Raw genomic sequence first — 19,694 nt, 5'->3', positions numbered from 1 at the left:
GATCAAACCTGGAAATGATGTTCTCAAATGTCTTGTTTTTGTCCATAAAGCAAAAATGATTCAGTTTTAGTGATTTCTTTGTTTTATATAGATGAAAGAAACCAGAAAGTATTCAACATTTAGGAGCTGAAAAATCATCCATCAAAATACTTGATGGGTCATTAGAGTGTGTTGTTGTATCGGATAAATAAATAAACAAATAAAGCTGCTTCAGACTTATTTCATTTTAACTTTATTTCATTTGTGCTTTGTTAATGAATATCTTTTTAAATGGAGACCAGTAAAAAAAAAAAATATATATATATATATATATATATATATATATATATATATATACATACATATTGCTCCTTTTCATTCATGTTTTGGGATTATAAATTTTGGTGTGTTTTTGTATTTGCTTTGAGTGTAAAGTAAATAAATGAAAATTGCCTGGAAACAAGAGCTTCTGGTGCAGTACAACTTCAGCTGCCTGAGTTGTAGTAATAATAATGATGATAATAATAATAGTAATAATTACGAATTAAATGTATTAATAAATTCCTTTCAGGATGCCCCATAAAGTATGTCAATTAAATAAAAACTGTTGGGGTGTAAAAGAAAGAAAAGGTTTTTGTGTTGTTTTTGGGAGACTGTTCACATTTTTCTGCTGCAGAGAGAAATCTACGTTTTATAGTTGTTGTCTGCTGTTTGACTTGATGTGTGGAAATGTGAAACCTTAAAACAATAGATTAGTGATAAAAGCTACGATGGTACTGGGTTTGAATTATAGAACGTCAGGAATCTTTTACAGCTGACGCTGATGTTCACTGGCGTAGAGAAGGTTTGAAGACGAGAAACAAAATCTCACCACACAGTTGTTTCATAAGAGGCATAATTTATATTTAATACATGAAAAACAAAAGGACAAAATGCATCCTCGATGTCTCCGCTCCGTCTTCATGTGTACGTCACACAACACACACTGAAAGTAGAAACATGAACTCTGAATTCTGTGATTGTCTTCAACAGTGATTTCTTCATCATCATCAGCAGCGTCAGTGTCAGTAACTCTGTCAAAGAGAAAACAGTCCTTTATAATCACCAGTGTAAAAACTGTCATTATCATCCATTGTGTTGCTTTGAAATGTTACTACATCCTACATCCAGGACATGATCAAAACCTACACCCCAGCCCGCCCACTCCGCTCTGCATCGGCAAATCGGCTTGCTGCCCCCTGACTGAGAGGATCGCAGAGGCATTCAAAGAACTCTAGACTGTTCACTGTCCTAGCTCCCAAATGATGGAACAAGCTCCCCATCGACATCCGGACAGCAGAAAGCCTCCACATCTTCCGCCGCCAACTAAAAACACATTTCTTCCGACTACCTTGACTAAGACGACGACCAAAAGAAAAGCACTTACTTATGACTAGCACTTTATGGTTTGGCTTACTTGAAACTCTTACTTCTAGGTCTTGTTTGTACCCAAATGTTTAATGCACTTATGTAAGTCACTTTGGATAAAAGCGTCTGCTAAATGACATGTAATGTAATGTAATGTTTAATTTTGCAGGAGAATGTGATAGAAAACGCATGATTATAACTGTTTTTGTATTTGTTTCCTCTTTAAGATATTTATTTCTGTCATAAACACTGACCTCATCAGGACCAGTTGACCAAAACCTGGTCCTAATGTGAGACGGAACCTTATTTCTGAGAAACTGGGTAGTTTAATAACTGTGCATTTACATTTTAGTCCTAATTTAAGACAGTACACCAAATTTTTAACAGTTATTTTGCAGGGACTTTGGGGTTAGGGTACGACGCTAACTTGTTATGGCGCACATACATTTTTGTTTAGGCTTATTTGAGCTGTTGCTCTCTAATATTTCAGTGGGAATGTGAACAAAAATCATGCGTGAAACTGGAAAATAAATCATTTAAGAGGTGAATCTGTGTTATCAACAAAATGTGTCATCAAAATTAAATCTATACAACTCTAAGTGAAGATATTTCTGACATGCAGAGCTGCCACCATTGATTATTTGAATCATTATTTTTTTTTTGTCCATAAAATGTTAGAAAATGTTGAAAAATGTCCATCAGTGTTTGTCAAACCTGGAAATGATGATGTTCTCAGACGTCTTGTTTTTGTCCACAAACCAAAAACAATTCAGTTTTAATGATTTTTTTGTTTTATGGAGCAGAGAAACCAGAAAAGATGTCTTTATAAATGTATTTGATCATTTGTTAAACTACATCATTATTATATTTTTTCTTTTCTTTTTCACCTCAATAATGTCGTAGATCCAGCTCAAGAATTCGGCCACTTTAGTGTAAACTCCCGGATGGTTGGCCTCGGCGCATCCTGTCCCCCAGCTGACGACGCCAACCAACCGCCACACGTTTTCATCCTGACAGACCAGAGGACCCCCACTGTCGCCCTGATGAGGTAAACACACACACACAGAGTTAGGATGAGCTTCATCAATAAAAACACGTCGAAATCTCTGATTTTAAAAACCCTGGTCTGACCTGACACGCGTCCACTTTTCCCTCCGTGTATCCGGCACAAAGCATCCGCGCTGTGATCTCTCCGTTGTACATACATGAGCTGTTACACTTCTTTGTGCTTATTATAGGAACTGGTGCTTCTTTTAGTGTGTCAGGGGAGTGAACTGAGAGAGAGGAAAGACATATTTAAAACTGTACTTTCAGTGCATTCTTATGTTTTGCCATGGTTTGTTTTTTGTGAACAGAAATGATCAAGCATAATTTGCTGCGTCCTTCATCTGAAAACAGGCTCCGTCAGGCAAAACTATCAGACCTGACTGTCTGACTATACGCATGAAAACGTGAAGTTTTTTGTCATATTTGTGTTTAATCCACATGCAAACGGCATTTTGGGAGCCCAGAAACCAGTACCAGAAAACACTCCTTTCTCCTTTCTGTCCCCCATTTTTCCTTTCACCCCAACCTGTCTAGGCACATGGCCGCACATCTTTGAGTGTAGTTCTGTCAGTGATTTCTTCTTCTGTTTAAAAGGGAGTTTTTTCTCCACTGTTGCCTAGAGTTTGCTCTTACTCTATACAGAGCCTTGAGATAATGTATGTTGTGATTTGGCGCTATGCAAATAAATTTGAATTGAAAATCTGTTTTTCATGTAGACGACCAATTCACTACTTTAGGAAAGCGATGACGTCATAATCCCACGGCTCTCTTGTGTTTGCTTCCGCTGTCGCTCTTTTTTTTTTTCTTATATATATATTTTTTGGGCTTTTTTTAATGCCTTTAATTGATAGTGTAGTGCAGAGAGACAGGAAATGGGGAGACAGAGAGGGGGAATGACATGCAGGAAAGGACCGTCCATCACATTGGTGTCCACTCGTGTGTTGTCCTTTTATCGTCTGTTTAATTTAACTGGTGGCAGTTTAATATATTCTTACTTCTAGGTTTTCCTCATCCAGCAAACGTTTTAAACGGTCTGTGGTTTTCAGTTAAACTCCGACTAGTTATCGGTCATCTCACTTGTTGCTGCAGAGAATGTCACCGGGCGACACAAGATCTAAACACTTCTTTACTGAAAGACTCAAACAATAAACAATGGCTTGACTGTGACAGGCCTTTGTTTTTTTTTATAAGTTGCTCAGTGCAGCTTTAAAGTAGCTGTTGTAAAAGTATTTTCTAGAGCTGCAGTTGTGTGTTACCGCCATCAGGTTGTGTATATCCCCATCCAGAAATCCAGCACTGAGTTCCTCCTGGAAGATCGTAGTCGTACTGAGGCAAACACACTGGTCTAACTGTGTCTGGACAAAGAGACAAAAGTATATGAACAGTTTGACTCGCTGAAATTCAAAAAGATTGCAACGTGATGATTTTGGTATGAATAGTTGTAGTTTTTTGAAATTGCCACCATAAAAATGGGAAAAACCAAAGAATGGAAGCAGCTGCACAAAGTAAATCTTTAAAGAATAGTTAAAAATGTAAAGCAGGTCAATGGGATAAAAGTTTTGAATATTTAAAACCAGCAGAGAAGAGTTTTCTTTGCGAGATGTTTGAGACTCTGCGACTGACCTGAGAGATTCAGTGGCGTCCTCAGTCTCATCAGAGCAATGTCGCTGTCGTGGCTCCTGTGGTCGTAGTTCTTGTTGTAGATGATCTTCTCCACCGCGTGTCCCGCGTGCCGAGACACTTTAGCCGAGTTGCGCGTGACAATGCCGGCGTAGACGAGCCAGCTGGAAATGTGCGGCAGCCTGTAGCTGACACCAGAGGAACGGCGTTGTCATGTGTCCACAGATGATGATGATGATGATGACACCTCTGACCTTTTAGCGCTGCGGTGTTGAAGTCTTACTTGTGAACACAGTGAGCAGCTGTGACGACCCACTGGCTGGTGATGATGGAGCCTCCACAGGTGTGACGGTCGCTGTAGTACAGACTCACCTGCCACGGCCACCGGCCCAGCGCTGCCTCCTCCCCCCCGATTATCCTCGGCAGCTTCGCTCGCGTCCCGCACTCTACACAGACATCCATTCATCATCATCAGAGGGATGAATGAAAGTGTCAGAAAATTCACTCTCTCTGCCACTGATTTAAAGAGTTTAGAGCAGAGCTTTTGTGAGGTTCAAAGTAGAGTTTGTTGACGGATCAATCTGCATTTTTATTGCTGGGTCGGTGATCACTCAAGAACTTTTCTCATTTACGTGGGAGTTTGAAAAACCTTCGCCGTGTGTTTCCACCGAAATTACCTGGGGAAAAACCCCACACTTGCCCCAAAAGAAGAACCTCCTTGCGACTATGGACTTTTCAGATTACCATAAACTCTAGAAGGGTCGGGGCCGTGTGGAAGAACGTGCGCTGATTGGTGGAACACATTTTGCTGCTGTGTTGCCAACTTAGCAACTTTCTCGCTATATTTAGTGAGTATTCAGACCCCTGTAGAGACTCTTTTTCAGAGCGAAGCAACAAACCTAGCAACTTTTTCTTACTTTGAGAGACGATGTGTGGAAATGTAAAACCTTAAAACAACAATAGATTAATGATAAAAGCAATGATGGTACAGGGTTTGAATTATAGAAGATCGTGAATCTTTTAAACCTAGCGACTTTTGGAGACTCTGACGTGAAAGCACATATCGATCTAAAGGTCTTTGCGCACCTCACGCTTTGGAGACAACGGGTTGCAGCGAATGTTGGTGAAAACTATTTTGAAGCTTGATTTACACGCACACGCACACCCCCATATACATATATTTTGTAATTTTTTATAGTTTTTTTGTTTATTAAAAAGAAATGTGTTTTGGGTAACAAAAGAAGAATGTTTTCTGTTTCTGGTAATAAAAATTCCTGGAAATGTTGGTGGAAAAGGGGCTTATGTTCCCATAAATGTTTGGTAAGAATCTACCGACTCATAACATCACAGAAAATGAACAATTTTCAAGAAATACCCATTTCTAATAATGGACAAATTGTAAAATATCACATAAGTCATCGGAGCTGAACATAACTTGGTATGTGTACACAGGATCAGACTGATGCCTTGTCTACATGTGTTCTGGTCGTCCGTCCACATAAATGTAGTTTTTTCCGTTACTTTAAAACTCTGCGTTCACGTTTATGTGTGGACAGGGGGGAAAATGGTGTTTTTGCCTCCTAACGTATTGCGGTGCGATTGCATTCATCCCCGCACACTTTTGACTACACACAGTCGTGATTCACTCACTGGAGGAGCAGAGGTGAATGAGTGACTTTGTCGTTCCTTCCTGCAGAATGGAGAGAGAGTGTTCGTGTGACGAGGATGTGATCTCTTCTGTCGCTGTTTCACGGTTTCCCTGCGTTGTTGCGTAGATGGAGATATTATTATACGAAATAAAAAAAACGTAGCAGAAAATATCAGTTTTTTGAAATACGTGATTATGTGTGGACTAGGCGTACGCGTCATTTCTGAAAAATCTAAAAACTTGTCTCTCGTGGACAAGTGTTAATATTATATTATGTTATGTGATTATAAAACTGTTCTATTTTATCACTTGCAGGAGGAAATAAACCCTGAAATTCAGCCATCGACTCAGCATTGGTTTTATAAAAACCCATAATTGTCGACCTCCAGTGCGAAGTCAAAAAAAAATAAAGTTGAGGTTCATTTGCTCACCGAAACATTGCAGAGCGATCACCTTCCCCGTGATGCAGCTCCCCCTAAATGAGAATTGATTGGTTAACTAATGATGCATAATGAATGTGTGAGTGGCCAAAGCTTCTCCTCTGCATCAGTGTGACGAGTGTGAGGCAACTTCACCTGAACTGCCACATCGTCTCCAGACTGCCCTGCTTCTCCGAGCTAATTTGTATAAATCCGTCTGTGTAGTTTGGCCCGATGTCTGTCAGATTCACTCCTTTGTGCTGGGTCACTCTGCAGAGACAGAGAAAGACAGAGAGGGACGGAGAGAGACAGAGAGCATATGCAAAACGGGTGGGAGTGAGTGTTGAGATAATTCAGAATTATAAGGTGTGAAGTGAGATTCAAATGAGGCATTAGTAGATCATAAATAATCCCATCTTTTCAGTGTTTGCACAGCAGAAACTATAAATGAGAGAGAAGGCTGAAGACAGTCTGACGGGCTGCAGTGAATCGAGTATGAAAGATATGAAAATGAATGATTTTAAAGAATCTGAAAACATGTAGGAAATATATGTGAATTTATGCATCACGGCTGTCGCGGTAATGGCAAAAATGAAATACCGTGGACTCGGAATACAGTTTTTGTTCATGAAAAATGGAATTAAAGACACGTTATTGTGACAGTTTTTTACTTTTATTATTTCAAAGTCTTCTGCAAAAGTTCCGCTCATCTTTCCGTAATGAAACTAAATGATCTCTTTCTCTGACCATAAGATGATGAAAAATGGAGAAAATAAAAACACATTTATTTAATATCTTTCAAAATAAATGTTCAATATCAAAGCAATTTAATTATCGAGCCAGAACTTTGTAAGTTCATCAAGCAAAACACGATTTATATTCTCCTACTCTGCGTCTTACTCAAACAATAGTATCCTAGTCATAATGTGTATGTTGTCTTTTATCTCCCAACTTGCTACAAAGACTCTTTGAAGACAAAAGGCTAAAAATGTGAGGTTTTTTTTTAAGAAATGTGCAAAACCTCAATATTTCAGAAACATACAATCAGTAATAAAGCACTCATTTACGTGAAGACAATGCAGTTTGAAAGTTTCTATTTTGTTAGTTTGTGCAACTAGTTAACGTCCAAATACACAAATAATAAGAACTAGGACCGCTCGTAGGACTCATTCATGAAATGGCCCTTGCCCCGCGCAGCTCGGGGAGTGCAGCACTTTCAAAAAGTAGTTTTCCTGCCATTTTAACATCAACTTTGTCGAAGCTCTGAGGTAATTTGGTCGCTGATATGGAGAAAATCCTTTTATTGCTTTTAATCATTAACTTGTCTTGGACACATGGACCAAGTTTGACGCGGCTAGCTCAAACATGCTAGGACGAGTTTGATCAAATGTGCACACTAGCCATTTTAGGTTTTCCAAAATGGCCAACTTCTGGGTGGGCAGAGCTAATTGAAGTACATTAGAAAATTTGTTTGGAATCATGAGAGCAACGAGTTAGACACGATACAAAAAAATACCAAATTTTGGTTTATTTTGGTAGTTTTTTGTTTTTGTTCCAGTAATTCTTAGACATTTTTATGTTAGCTTTCATTTTAGTATTCTTATAAAATAAAATACACATTTTCATGTTTTTATTAATGTACGTATGTCTTTGTTTTTAGTCATGTAACCAAAGGGTTATGTTCACTTTTACTGTGCAGCTAATTCTTCATGCACAACAATTGCTCTGCCAATCTTTCACAGGACCACTTCCTTTCAACCCGCCTTTTCAAAATAAGAGAGTTTGACTTTTCTACTACATTTTGCCATAATGCTTGACCATAAAAATAGCCTACAAACGTTACTCTTATAAAATAAAATGCAAGTATTTATGTTCTTTTTAGTTTTAGTAGTCATTCCACAAATGTGGTAAATTGGCGGTAACAGGAAGTAGTCAGATTTCCGGTTTCTGGTACGATAGCAAGTGGTTGCTCTGATCACAGTCAGTGTGGAGGGTTAAAGGTCATGTGATCCATGTGTGTGTATATTACAAACCTCAGATATCCCAGCTGTCTGCACACCAGCGTCCCCAGCGATGAGTTCCACCTCTCGTAGCACACGGGCAGCCAGGTGCGCTGCAGCGTCTCCAGCTGGATCTCCAGCAGGGAGTTCTCCGGGCTGATTCTGTAAAACACTGAACCTGATTGATTGAAAATCCCTCCAGAGAAAAGCTCTCAGTAGTTGACGGTAATCAACGAGCCTCTTCGTCGAGTGGGGGAAACTATTATCCTTGACACAAAACGCGCCACTACTCGTGATGTTTTGGTGTCAGTCGATGTGTGTTTTCTCCAGAGGAAACAAAAGAGAACAATAAGCAGCAGCAGGTGGATGTTAATTATGTTTCTGTTGAAGTGAACATCACTCACATGGATCTGTGAGTTGTGGCTGTGAGATATTGACACCTTAACACTGACTTTGCTGCCTTTTCCAGCTGGAAACTGAGCTATGTAAACTGTAAACTCCCACACCAAACTCCATAGAGAAAATCAGTGATTTTAGCTTGTGGGGGACACAGGAGCTGCTAGTCTACTCCTGCCCCGTGTGGTCACTTTGTGTCATTTAAATTCATCTGAATTTTAATTTCAAACACTGAAGTCACAAAATAAGGCATTTGAACTTACTAATGGAGGCAGCAGTGGATCAACTCCTGTGTGGTGTGATGTAAAATTGTCGATTTTCTCTATGGAGTTTGGTGTGCAAGAGTGAGTTGTTAATAAGCTTTAGTTTCGAGCTGGAAAAACTATGTTTAACATTGAGAAATGGTGGCAGACGTGTTATTAAGATTTTGTAGACTTATTATTAGTCTTTGTTAAGTGGCTGATATCTTTTTTTCCTTCTGTTCCTGCTGGCAGCCATTTCATTAGCAAAAATGAGGGTCCAGATACGGTGGCATAGACCGATTGATTTGGCTGATATCTGCCCTTTTTTGGATGGCACTGGCAGGTTATAATTTTCAGCCAATTATTGGAAAAAATATGCATTTCTGTCAGAAACTCTGAACCTTTTGATGTTGCTAAGTGACTAAAACTTTTCAAATCTTTTCAAAAATTTATTTTTTTGTTTTACCTTTTTTGTTTTTAATAATAAGCTTGAAGTTGAGACATTATTTTGTATTTGTTCATCATTAAACCGTGGAAAATTGACTTAAAATAAAACCCAGCATCAATTATTGGCCAGAGAATAACCGGTAGCCAACCTCTTAAAGAAATAAACCATGACTCAGCGTGATGACTCACACAACATACAGCTAAGCGACTGGATAAGAGACAGAGATCCAGACCTTTCCTGTGGTCAGAGATGGAAATGTCCTCTGTCACGTTGCAGAGCGTCGTCTCCTTTGTGTCCCCAAGTCCCACTGCACTCTGGGGTGAGGACGGCCTCAGCAGAAGCTTCACTGCACACAGTTACAAAAAAACAAAATATAATTTATCAGCCGTATATTATGTTCAGACATGTTACACTTTTTAAACTCGTATTCACAAAAAGCTGTAACATCAGTTTGGTTTATTATAGTTGTGAGAAAATAAGTTTGTTCAAAGGATTAGTGTTTTTTTTAAACTAATTTAAAGTCTACAAACCCAGAAAATTAGTCTGGAATCATTTAATAAATGCTGCCACTTCTTTCTCTTGTTTGTGCTGTTTATCTATATGTAAATATTTTTAAATATTATTTCACATACTTTTACATATCTGTTCTATTTTTTATAGTATTAATCAATTTATAACTTATACTTTGTCGAATTTTATGGCTTATTTCATAGAGTCAGCCTGATCATTCATCAAGCTGATAAATTGAGTTAAATATATTTTTTACTTTTTTACTGAATTCTGGTAAAAAAAAAACTGCAGAAGAGTATTAGGGCCACATGTAAAAAAAATAAATAAATAAAAGAAAGAAAAACATAAATAAAACGTCATGAATTCTGAGATTAAGAAAAAGTCGAAATTCTGAGGAAAAAAGTCAGAATTCAGATTTTTTCTTAATCTCAGAATTCATGCTGTTTTGTTTTTTTCTGTGGCCCTGAGATTATAATTTTAAAAGTTTGCCTCTGACATGGAGGTTTTATTTTCTGTAAATTTGTTCTTATTTTAGCAACTTCCTGTCTACGGTTTTTGACGGATCAATCAGAATTTTTATGTGATGATAAGGTGATCACCCAAATATGTTCCCATTCAATTTTGGTAAGAATTTATCCATTGATGACATCAGGAAAAAATTGTAATTTCTTCCAAGAAATCTCTTATAACTGGCAAAACTGTGGATTACGTATTACGGAATTGGCGTCAGTTTAAATGTAACATGGTTCAAATGTGTATATCTCCGCAACATTTTCACAGATGAGGCTGAATTTTGTTATTTAAGTGCTCCTGTTTTTAACCACACAAACTATTATTAATCAGTCAAAGGAATCAAAATCAAAAATTCTTGTGGAGTAGCCGTCACTGGACGGAACGTCGGAGTTCAGACAAAGTGACTCACCTAGAAACCAGACGCCCACAGCCAAACCTCCCAGGAGTCCGAGTGCACACACAGCTGCCAGCAGCCTCAGCAGCCTGTGAGCTACAGCAACAGTTCACACTCAAACTTAATGACTTCTGATTCCACATGTCGCTGAGCTGAGAAGAATTATTAATGTCAACTGTTTGGCACAGAGACAGAGGGACAAGCCCCTGCAATAATGTAGGTGTGTTGAAAATGATAGTTTCTCAGCTGATAGACGTCCGCAGAGACAATTAATAAAGTAAATAGTTAGTTTCAAATAATGAGTTTGGTCTATATAATATTGATCGTTGTTTCCCAAACCTGGAATGTTGATGTTCTCCAATGTCTTTTTTTGTCCATAAACCAAAATTATTCAGTTTTAAAGATTTTTTTTTGGTAAATGGCCGAAGAAATTAGAACATATTCACATTTAAGAAGCTGAAAAATCACAGAAACTGGTTTAAATTATTCATAAAGCACTCAAAATTGTTGATAATTATTTGAGTTTTCTGATTGCTTGTGTAGATTAATTGCAGTTTCATTTGTGACCTAAGCTTTTCATTTGAGCGTCACTTCAAATAAGACAAGGTGTTAAAAGTGCAGTGTATAACCTTTGTTGATTTCTGTTATTATGAGTAGAAGAAGGGGGAGAGAGCCAAATGCTGCCAACTAGTGGTTGGAGGCTTTAATACAACAAAACAAAAATCTGTCAAGAATATTTCGGAAATATCAATACAGAAAAACACAGAAATTGCTAAATATCATTGTATTAATATTTTCTTACACTTGTATAGAACATTTATTAAGGTTTTCTGATATTTTATGGACCAAACGCTTAATCGAGAAAATAATTGACAGATGAATCCATTGTTAGTTGCAGCTCTAAAAATGTCAAGAAAAATCAGCTGTTTATATGCTTTTTGGGGAGAACAATATTTGTGACACAACTGGAGAATTATGTCTTTGAAATGACTCGGCACAAATGTGTTAACAGCTTCATACGTTCATAAATGGTATAAAATGACTAATATCGGACTGATATTAGGATTGGTAGATACTCAAGCTTGTGGTATCTGTATCGGACACAAAAACGCGCCATCGTCATCGTCCCATCCCTATTTAGAATATATTATTGAATATCAGCAAAAACACGTCAACAGTAGACTGAATACGCTGCTAATTCCTTCGCTTCTATGCTAGCACCCGCTACAGCTACTATTTATTTGTTTAATTTGGACATTAAAAATGTGCATCTACATCTACTGCGACATGAACATGAAAAATAGTAAGTTAACTTGACTGTAGAAGTATTATATTATCATATATTATAAATATTTGTCTATCAGTTATCAATCGAGGCACTAAAAGTGCAATATCTTGCGTCCCAAACATTACTCAAACTCACCGTGAGTGGTGGAGTGAAACCCTCTCAGCCAGTTCTGCTCCCGCTTGGTTTCTGCGACCCCTGGTTGCGATGTTTTCTCGGAGTGAAAGTGTTGACTGACAGCTGCCGGGTTCTCGATCACTGTCTCACTGTCTCCATCAAGACTCTGAGTAAGAATCACAGCAGGGGGAACAACGTCAAACCTGGTTCTTACAGCTCGGCACCTCGTCCAGTGTAGACTAAACGACTCCGACCTGTGTCTGCACCTGTCTGATATCAGATAGGTATATCAGAGTGTGGTCCATCTGGATGGAGCTGGAGCTGTGAGCAGGTGTGTCTGTGATAATCGAATTTTTGTTCGTCTTGGTCTATAACATCTTCCCACCAAGTTTCGGAACTCCAATTTGCCTCTGTTTTCACCTTAGGTGGCGCTATAGAGGCCATGAGCAACGCACAGGTCCGCAAACTATGCCAATACTGCATTTTGCCAAGTTTCAAGAGTTTGTATGCACGTTAACCCCTCAAAAATTACTGCAAACCACAGAATTATAATAACACTCTGAACGATAATAATAGGACCCTCGCACAAATACAAAAATGAAATATAAATGAAAAAAACTTTTAATAGTCAAAAACAGTGTTTAAATGTAAGTTTAAACTTATAAAACTTGATTTAATGTTCAAAAACTGTCACGGACGGTTTAATTTCACATAACTGAACAGGTACATACTTTATACAATTTAAAGTACAAAAAAACAATATAAATATCATACGGGGCAGTTACTCGATAGCAATATGTCGCAGTTTAACTTTCGTCAATATCATTTTAGCACGGGATCAATAAATATTGATATTCAGTTTATACACAGAGTGGAGAGATAACATAAGTGATGTAAATGTGTTTAAACCCACAAATAACGCTTTTTTTTTTATACACTCGGGAGCAGAAAAAAATGAAAATCAATCTTTAATTACCTGACATTTATCGCAATCATTAGCACTATTGACTTTTTAATTTTAAAAAGCACTTACTCCCCCCCTCAAATAATGTTTCATCTCTTCTGTTGTCCAGCTCTGACAGCTCCTGTTCTCTGTGTTCACACCTGAGTGAAGCAGAAGATACCTGTGCTTGACGAGCACTTGCAGAGTTACAGATGAGTTTTTTAAAGATGCAATAAAATGCGAGGAAACGACGGATATGAGTCTAAAATGAGCGCTACACGTGTGAACAACAGCTTTTTCGTGAAAACGTGAAGGTAACGATGTGAGAAATCTGAAAACATGAGACAGACTGAGCCGTGAATCTCAAGTCTTACCATTTTCCTCCTGGCGGCGTTGGTTCCCGGGGCGGCGGCGGTGTCCCGTGTAGGACCCTCGCTGCAGGTGCAGGTCTCTCCGTCCTGCTCTCAGTCCAGTTTAACACCGTTTGATAGAATGCAACTCTGTGCTTTTGTCCCCCCTTCACAAAGAGACAATGAGGTCAGCAGAGGTGCAGAGAATGAGCCTGTTGTTTGTCCAGAGGTGTGTGTGTGTGGGGGGGGTGAGTGACGAGGCCTGTGGACACCAGCTGAACCAGGTCTTTGTCGAGGGGGTCGTGAGGTGAGGTGAGGGTGGGGGGAGCAGCATCTCCAGAGATGCCTCCTAACTGACTATTGATAGTACAGCGGTGGCAGTGTGTGTGTGGTGGGGGGGGTTGCTAGGTAACTAGGTTTTTTTTTTTACCTCTGCCAAAAGTTTGTCCGTTTCCACCTGAGACGTGTTATGAGCTGACATTTCGTAGCTTCTGAGAAAAGGTCATTATTGCAGATTGTTGAAAAGTCTCACATCATGTCCATGCGCCGTCACCTGGGATCCAAAGCTGCCGTCTCTCAACGCTCCGCAGTAAAACTCAAGTCTTCTTCTGTCTTCTTCTTTCTGCCACACAGATGATTTTATTCTCCTCTTCTCACTGAGTTACAGTACATGTACGAAATGTATCAGAGATGAAGGAAAACGTCAGAATCTGAAATACAAGAGGGGGGGATTAGGTTTTGTTACAGCCGCTCCAACTAAGACATTCACAGAACTATGAAACCAGAAGTATACAGTGCTGTGAAAAAGTATTTGCCCCCTTCCTGATTTCTTATTTTTCTGTATGTTTGTCACACTTAAATGTTTCAGATGATCAAACACATTTAAATATTAGACAAAGATAACACAAGTAAACACAAAAAGCAGTTTTTATGTGATCATGATGAAACTGATTAATCACATTTTTGGAAAATTTCACTTGCCACACCCAGGCCTGATTACTGCTAGACCTATTGAATCAAGAGATGACTTAAATAGAAGCTGTCAGACAAAGTGAAGACAGCCAAAAGATCCAAAAAAGGAAAACATCAAATGTACTGTAAGTTACTATATCCCAGGGGCCCTCAAACTCAAAATGGCCTGGGGGTTCAAAAAAAGTGAAAAATGAACGGTTTTGTGATTAGAAATGAAAATGATATCTTGATAATCCATCATGATGTTGCTATTACAAATATTTAGCATGACGTTGCACACCATTTCAAACTAAAGTGTTTGTTTTGATATATTTATGACACAAAGAATCTGTAAATAACAAAAACAGAATTGAAAACATTAAATCAAAATATACATGTAGACAATTGTAATTAAAACACTTATATGTATATATAATTAAATGTTGATTAGAATCATTTCAAAATAAGTGTAGGGCCGCAGCACACCGACTGGTGGGCCGCGAGTTTGAGACCCTTGGTACAACCTGTTAAGCCCTGACTGTGTTTTCAGAGAAAAACGCCTAAAAGACGTACAGTAACTGAAGATTTGCTCCACAATATGAAGTTTTTGTGCATGATCTCGGTTTCTGTTATTATGCTTGAGTACATTTCTTTTGACAGAGGATAACATCGCGCTAACAGATGCCATTAATCATCTTCAGCAACTCCTTGACTACAAAGATACCAAATGTGATAGATAGGACGAAGCTCAATTTGGCACAAACGTGTGCCAAACAACAACCAATATGGATAATTTTGTCTCCAAATGTAGTAGTTTTATTATACTAAACTTATTCTTAGTGGAAAAAATACAGATAAGTAATAAACAAGTAACAATAAGTGATACATTTAAATACATCACCTATGGCTTAATCTACTGTATACAGGAGTAAGTGTTAAATTTAATTTTATACTTTATTGTATTCACTATAAACAGTGAATACAATAACAGCTGGAACATCATTTTAAATATTAGGCCTGAACCTGTGGTGTGCGTGCGTGCTGGTGAAGGGATTAGCAGCAGCGACTGCCAGGACTGAAATTCCTCCTTGTGTGACTGTTGGAGGCTGAATCCAAGAAAAATAGCCCAGATCTGTTTGGCTTGTCTAACAGGTGTCATGGAATTATTTGGAAAATCAAACACAGAGTAATGAGCAGCAGCACCAGCAGTGCTGGTGGTCTACACCTGAAATCTATGGCTCTGAGGTTAATAATGTTTGATCATTTCCTGCCGGAGATGCAAACAGGGCAGCAACAAGGGCGTTTGACGCTGTTGTGTTCACGTCGCCCTCTAGTGGTGAAGTGTTTTTTCCTCAAACAGTCGTTTAACGTGTCTGTGACCATCCTGTCGTCACAGACAGGATTTAAGATCAAAATAAATCCAGGCGACCTGATTATCATGATGCTCATAAGAGTGTTAAAGTCACGTTTCCCCCTTTGTCTTCTTTTTCCTCTTTTTGGTAATGCTATTTATTTGTGTCGACTTCCATGACACTCTGGACGTTTGTTGCTCTGAATGTCTGTCTTGATGCTCTGGATGTTTGTCGTGACGCTCTGGATGTCTGATGCTACGCTCTGAAACTTTGTTGCGATGCTCTGGACGTTTATCGCGACACTGGGCATTTGTTGTGACACTCTGGATGCTACGCTCTGAAAGTTTGTTGCTCTGGACGTTTGTCGCGACACTGGGTATTTGTTGTGACGCTCTGGATGTCTGATGCTACGCTCTGAAAGTTTGTTGCTCTGGACGTTTGTCGCGACACTGGGTATTTGTTGTGACGCTCTGGATGTCTGATGCTACGCTCTGAAAGTTTGTTGCGACGCTCTGGACGTTTATCGCGACACTGGGCATTTGTTGTGACACTCTGGATGCTACGCTCTGAAAGTTTGTTGCTCTGGACGTTTGTCGCAACACTGGGTATTTGTTGTGACGCTCTGGACGTTTGTCGTGGCGCTCTGGACCTAAGTTTTGACACTCTGGACTTTTGTTTCGCGACACTGGACGTTTGTCGCGACACTGGACGTTAGTTTTGACACTCCCAATGTCTGCGGTTACGCTCTGGATGTCTGTTATGACACTCTGGCCATTAGTCGCACCGCTCTTTATGTCTGTCCTGGTGCTCTATCATATAATAATTGAAAGTCTGCGACTGTTTTCTTCATTTCTTAATTAAAATATCGATATTTGTCCTGGCGTATCAATTATCACATTACAAAAGGAAGGACAATGATATATCACAAAATCTATATGTTGACCCACACCTGCACACCACTGCTCTGCTTTAATCCATTTTTAACGACAGCATCAATGACAAAAGTCTCTCGACGACCTAAAAACATCACTGAATCGGCTTCATGTGTCCTGGTCTAGTAGACAAAAAGCTGTAGAGACAGATGTTTCCGTTCATTTAGAGCAGGAGACCGTGTCTAATGTCCAGGGTTTGGACACGGGGAGAGGACAGGAGCACGGGCTAATGGTTGAGAGATAAATCTCACGACAACAGAAACAGGAAGAGCAGATAAAACAGATCCACAGTGGAGGAGAAGCTTCATATGTGAACACATTAAAATGGATTTAGTCATAAATAAGCACACAAAATCTAAAGTATATTGACAGTTTACTGCAGATTGAGTCTGTAGATTAACTCATTCAGTTGTTAAACTATAGAACAACATATGATATTATCGCCCATCATGATAAAAAGCTCACAAAATAAGGTGACGGTCGTGAATTTGAAGTATCGCGATAGTCGTGAACGAAAGAATTTGTTGATAAAACATCCGTGAAAATTTCTAGATCGTCAGCGTACAGTAGTAGTGATTTATTTTGATGCGCCACAAGAGGGAGCCTGCGTCTTTCCAGCCATTCTAGGACCTTCATGCCAAAAATATGATTTTTCAAGAAAGTAAAACAAGTAATTCTGAAACTAACGATTATGTTCTTGATAATCAATTAGTCGTTTGGTCTGTAAAATGTTTTGTGTGTGTATATTATGGACAAGTTGGTCCTCACAATATTAATAAATTATTTTTTTAACGGTTAAGACTTGGTTTTGGGTTAGATTAAGGGTTAAGGGTTATACATTTAGTTGTTAAGATAAGGGTAATGGGCTAAGAAATGCATTATGAGTGTCCTGACTCAGACAGCTGTACAAGACCGTGTGTGTGATTCAGTTAGTCTCTGTCAGTGAATCCTCTGAACTCCAGCACATTCACTTTCAGTCTGATCTTCCTGTCAACTGTGGAAGCACACTGCCCTCTGCTGGTGAATTTTTATATGTCCATTTAGGATTTTTGCCTGGAATAATTTTACTTTTATACCAAACAATGCAAAAGTTTGAAATATAGACTCTAGAAAACCCATGTATCTCATTTATTTAAGATATTATTTGTTTATATATAGATAGATGTATATAGATGTATAGATGGAGGTAGAAAAGATGGATATATAGTTTATGAAATATAGTTTAAGTCTCATTGAGATCATATTTTCTTTTATAAGACAGACCTGGCTATCATACTCCATTAAATGAAGAAAATACAATATCTTGCTTTTTTGGAAATTAAAAGAAAAGAATAAAAGAATAACTACAGTAATCCGTTATTGTCTCTCCAATCTAATTTTTTTATTAAAAATACTGTATATGATGTCACTGCAGGGCATACTTAAAATATAATGTATAAACTAAATATTAAATACATGAAACAACTAAAACAAACTACATTTTGGATGTATTCATTTTTTGTGATGAGTTGTAGATAAATAGTCAGAGACAAACGACAGTCAGAGTTTCACAGACAGACAGTCAGAGTTTCACAGAGACCGCTTTGTCGCTTTAATAATTCCTGACAACTGTATTAAAGTGACATTTAGTTGTGTCGTATGTTGTAATCACTGCAGCGTTAACACGTTTGTGATGGGTTTAAGTGTGAACACGGCCTCGTCTCGCTCACTAAATGGTACATGGTTGTGTGTGTGTGTGTTCGTTTGTTTGTTTGTGTGTGTGTGTGGATTGGAAGTGACAGGATGAATAAATAGCTGTCATGTATGCGTGTGTGTGTCCTGTCTGGTGGAGGCTGATGATGGAGAGGGTGGAGGAACAGAGTGGAGCTGTTCTCCACCAGATGGTTGCTAATGGGGTTTGTTAAGCTGCCCACCGTGCACACACACACACACACACTTGTTTTTCTGTCTCCGTGAGGAAACCTCATAGACATAATGCAGAATGCACCCTTACCCTAACCATCAGAACTAAGTGCCTCCGTAAACCAGGTCTTGACCTTGAAAAAGACCATTAACTTCATTTGGACCAGACAAATTTTATGTCCCCACAAGGTCGAAATGTCCACACGAAGTTAGGTTTGTAAATTTTTTGGTCCCCGTGAGGATAGATACACAGGTACACGAACACACGCACACAGGTGTTTTTTATTTTTACCCCGTCGACCTCACAGTACGTGCTTTAAATATCAATTTAAGTGAGAATTACTTTATGTACTTTAAATTTTTAAAGTTTTTTTGCCCAGTACATTCTTTTAATAATTTTAAAGTTAAATTATTTTAATCGCCAGAGACCCCACGATACGATATTATCACTACATTTAAGTCACAATACGATATCATAATACACAATACGATATTATCACAAATTTAAGTCGCAAATATCCCGATATTTAAGTCACAATACGATATAATCCCAACATTTGAGTCATGATACGATCAAAACATTTAAGTCACTATATGATCACAATACGATATTATCACAACATTTAAGTTGCGATATATTATTGCAATATTGAAGTAACAATACGATATGATCACAACATTTAAGTCATGATAAGATATTATCCCAACATTTGTCACAATATGATATGATCACGACATTTAAGTCACGTTACAATGTTATCGTGACTTAAATGTAAGATATTATCACGACGACTGACATTTTCTACTCTAAAGTTCAGTGTTTACACTGGTTTTCACATAAGTTTGGTCGAAAAACACCATATTCTGCCTAAAAATAAATAAAACACAGAGTGTCTGGAAAAAAAAAAAGTGGAGCATTCGAAAACAAGTGAGTGTAATGATTGTAGAGGAAATCTCTAAACACTGCAGGCTGGTATTTAGCTGAGAGGTCATAGAGCCTGAAAACAGAAGAGACAATTGAACAATCTCAACATAGTTGGCCGTTAATTTATGGGATGTTGGAGGGAAAAAGGAAATCGAAGGAACACAGTACACAACAACAATGACCTGCTTAATCTCACGGAGATTAGACAAACATAAAAAAAAGAAACAGTATCTTTTATTTAGTATTTAGTATTTTTGGATCAGTACATGGAGGTGGTGATGACACTGTTGGTATCTGGAGATGGAGGTGGTGAG

The 19,694-nt window shown here is 38.4% G+C and overlaps 1 protein-coding gene and 1 long non-coding RNA gene across 2 annotated transcripts in view; one reads left to right on the top strand and one right to left on the bottom strand.

Moving 5' to 3' along the window:
* Positions 1-866: 866 nt before the first annotated feature.
* tmprss5 (transmembrane serine protease 5) lies at positions 867-13,529 on the bottom strand. Its single transcript, XM_058634411.1, has 13 exons — positions 13,343-13,529; positions 12,047-12,191; positions 10,639-10,719; positions 9,439-9,552; positions 8,154-8,292; positions 6,277-6,390; positions 6,133-6,176; positions 4,337-4,499; positions 4,057-4,241; positions 3,690-3,788; positions 2,518-2,660; positions 2,274-2,426; positions 867-1,052 (listed from the first exon to the last, which is right to left on the bottom strand). The coding sequence occupies exons 1-13, from the start codon at positions 13,343-13,345 to the stop codon at positions 1,044-1,046; spliced, it is 1,392 nt and encodes a 463-aa protein (XP_058490394.1). The 5' UTR covers positions 13,346-13,529; the 3' UTR covers positions 867-1,043.
* The window catches only part of LOC131462877 (uncharacterized), a 59,834-nt gene continuing 41,756 nt past the window's right edge, over positions 1,617-19,694 (top strand). The window contains exons 1-2 of the long non-coding RNA XR_009240922.1: positions 1,617-1,707; positions 2,290-2,434. This is a non-coding gene — a long non-coding RNA (uncharacterized LOC131462877). The remainder of the gene's footprint in view (positions 1,708-2,289; positions 2,435-19,694) is intronic.

This window comes from Solea solea, chromosome 7, assembly GCF_958295425.1.
Source record: "Solea solea chromosome 7, fSolSol10.1, whole genome shotgun sequence".
Classification (NCBI taxonomy): Eukaryota; Metazoa; Chordata; class Actinopteri; order Pleuronectiformes; family Soleidae; genus Solea; species Solea solea.
The sequence above is the reverse complement of the archived record's forward strand: the minus strand, read 5'-3'. Positions and strand labels throughout refer to the sequence as shown.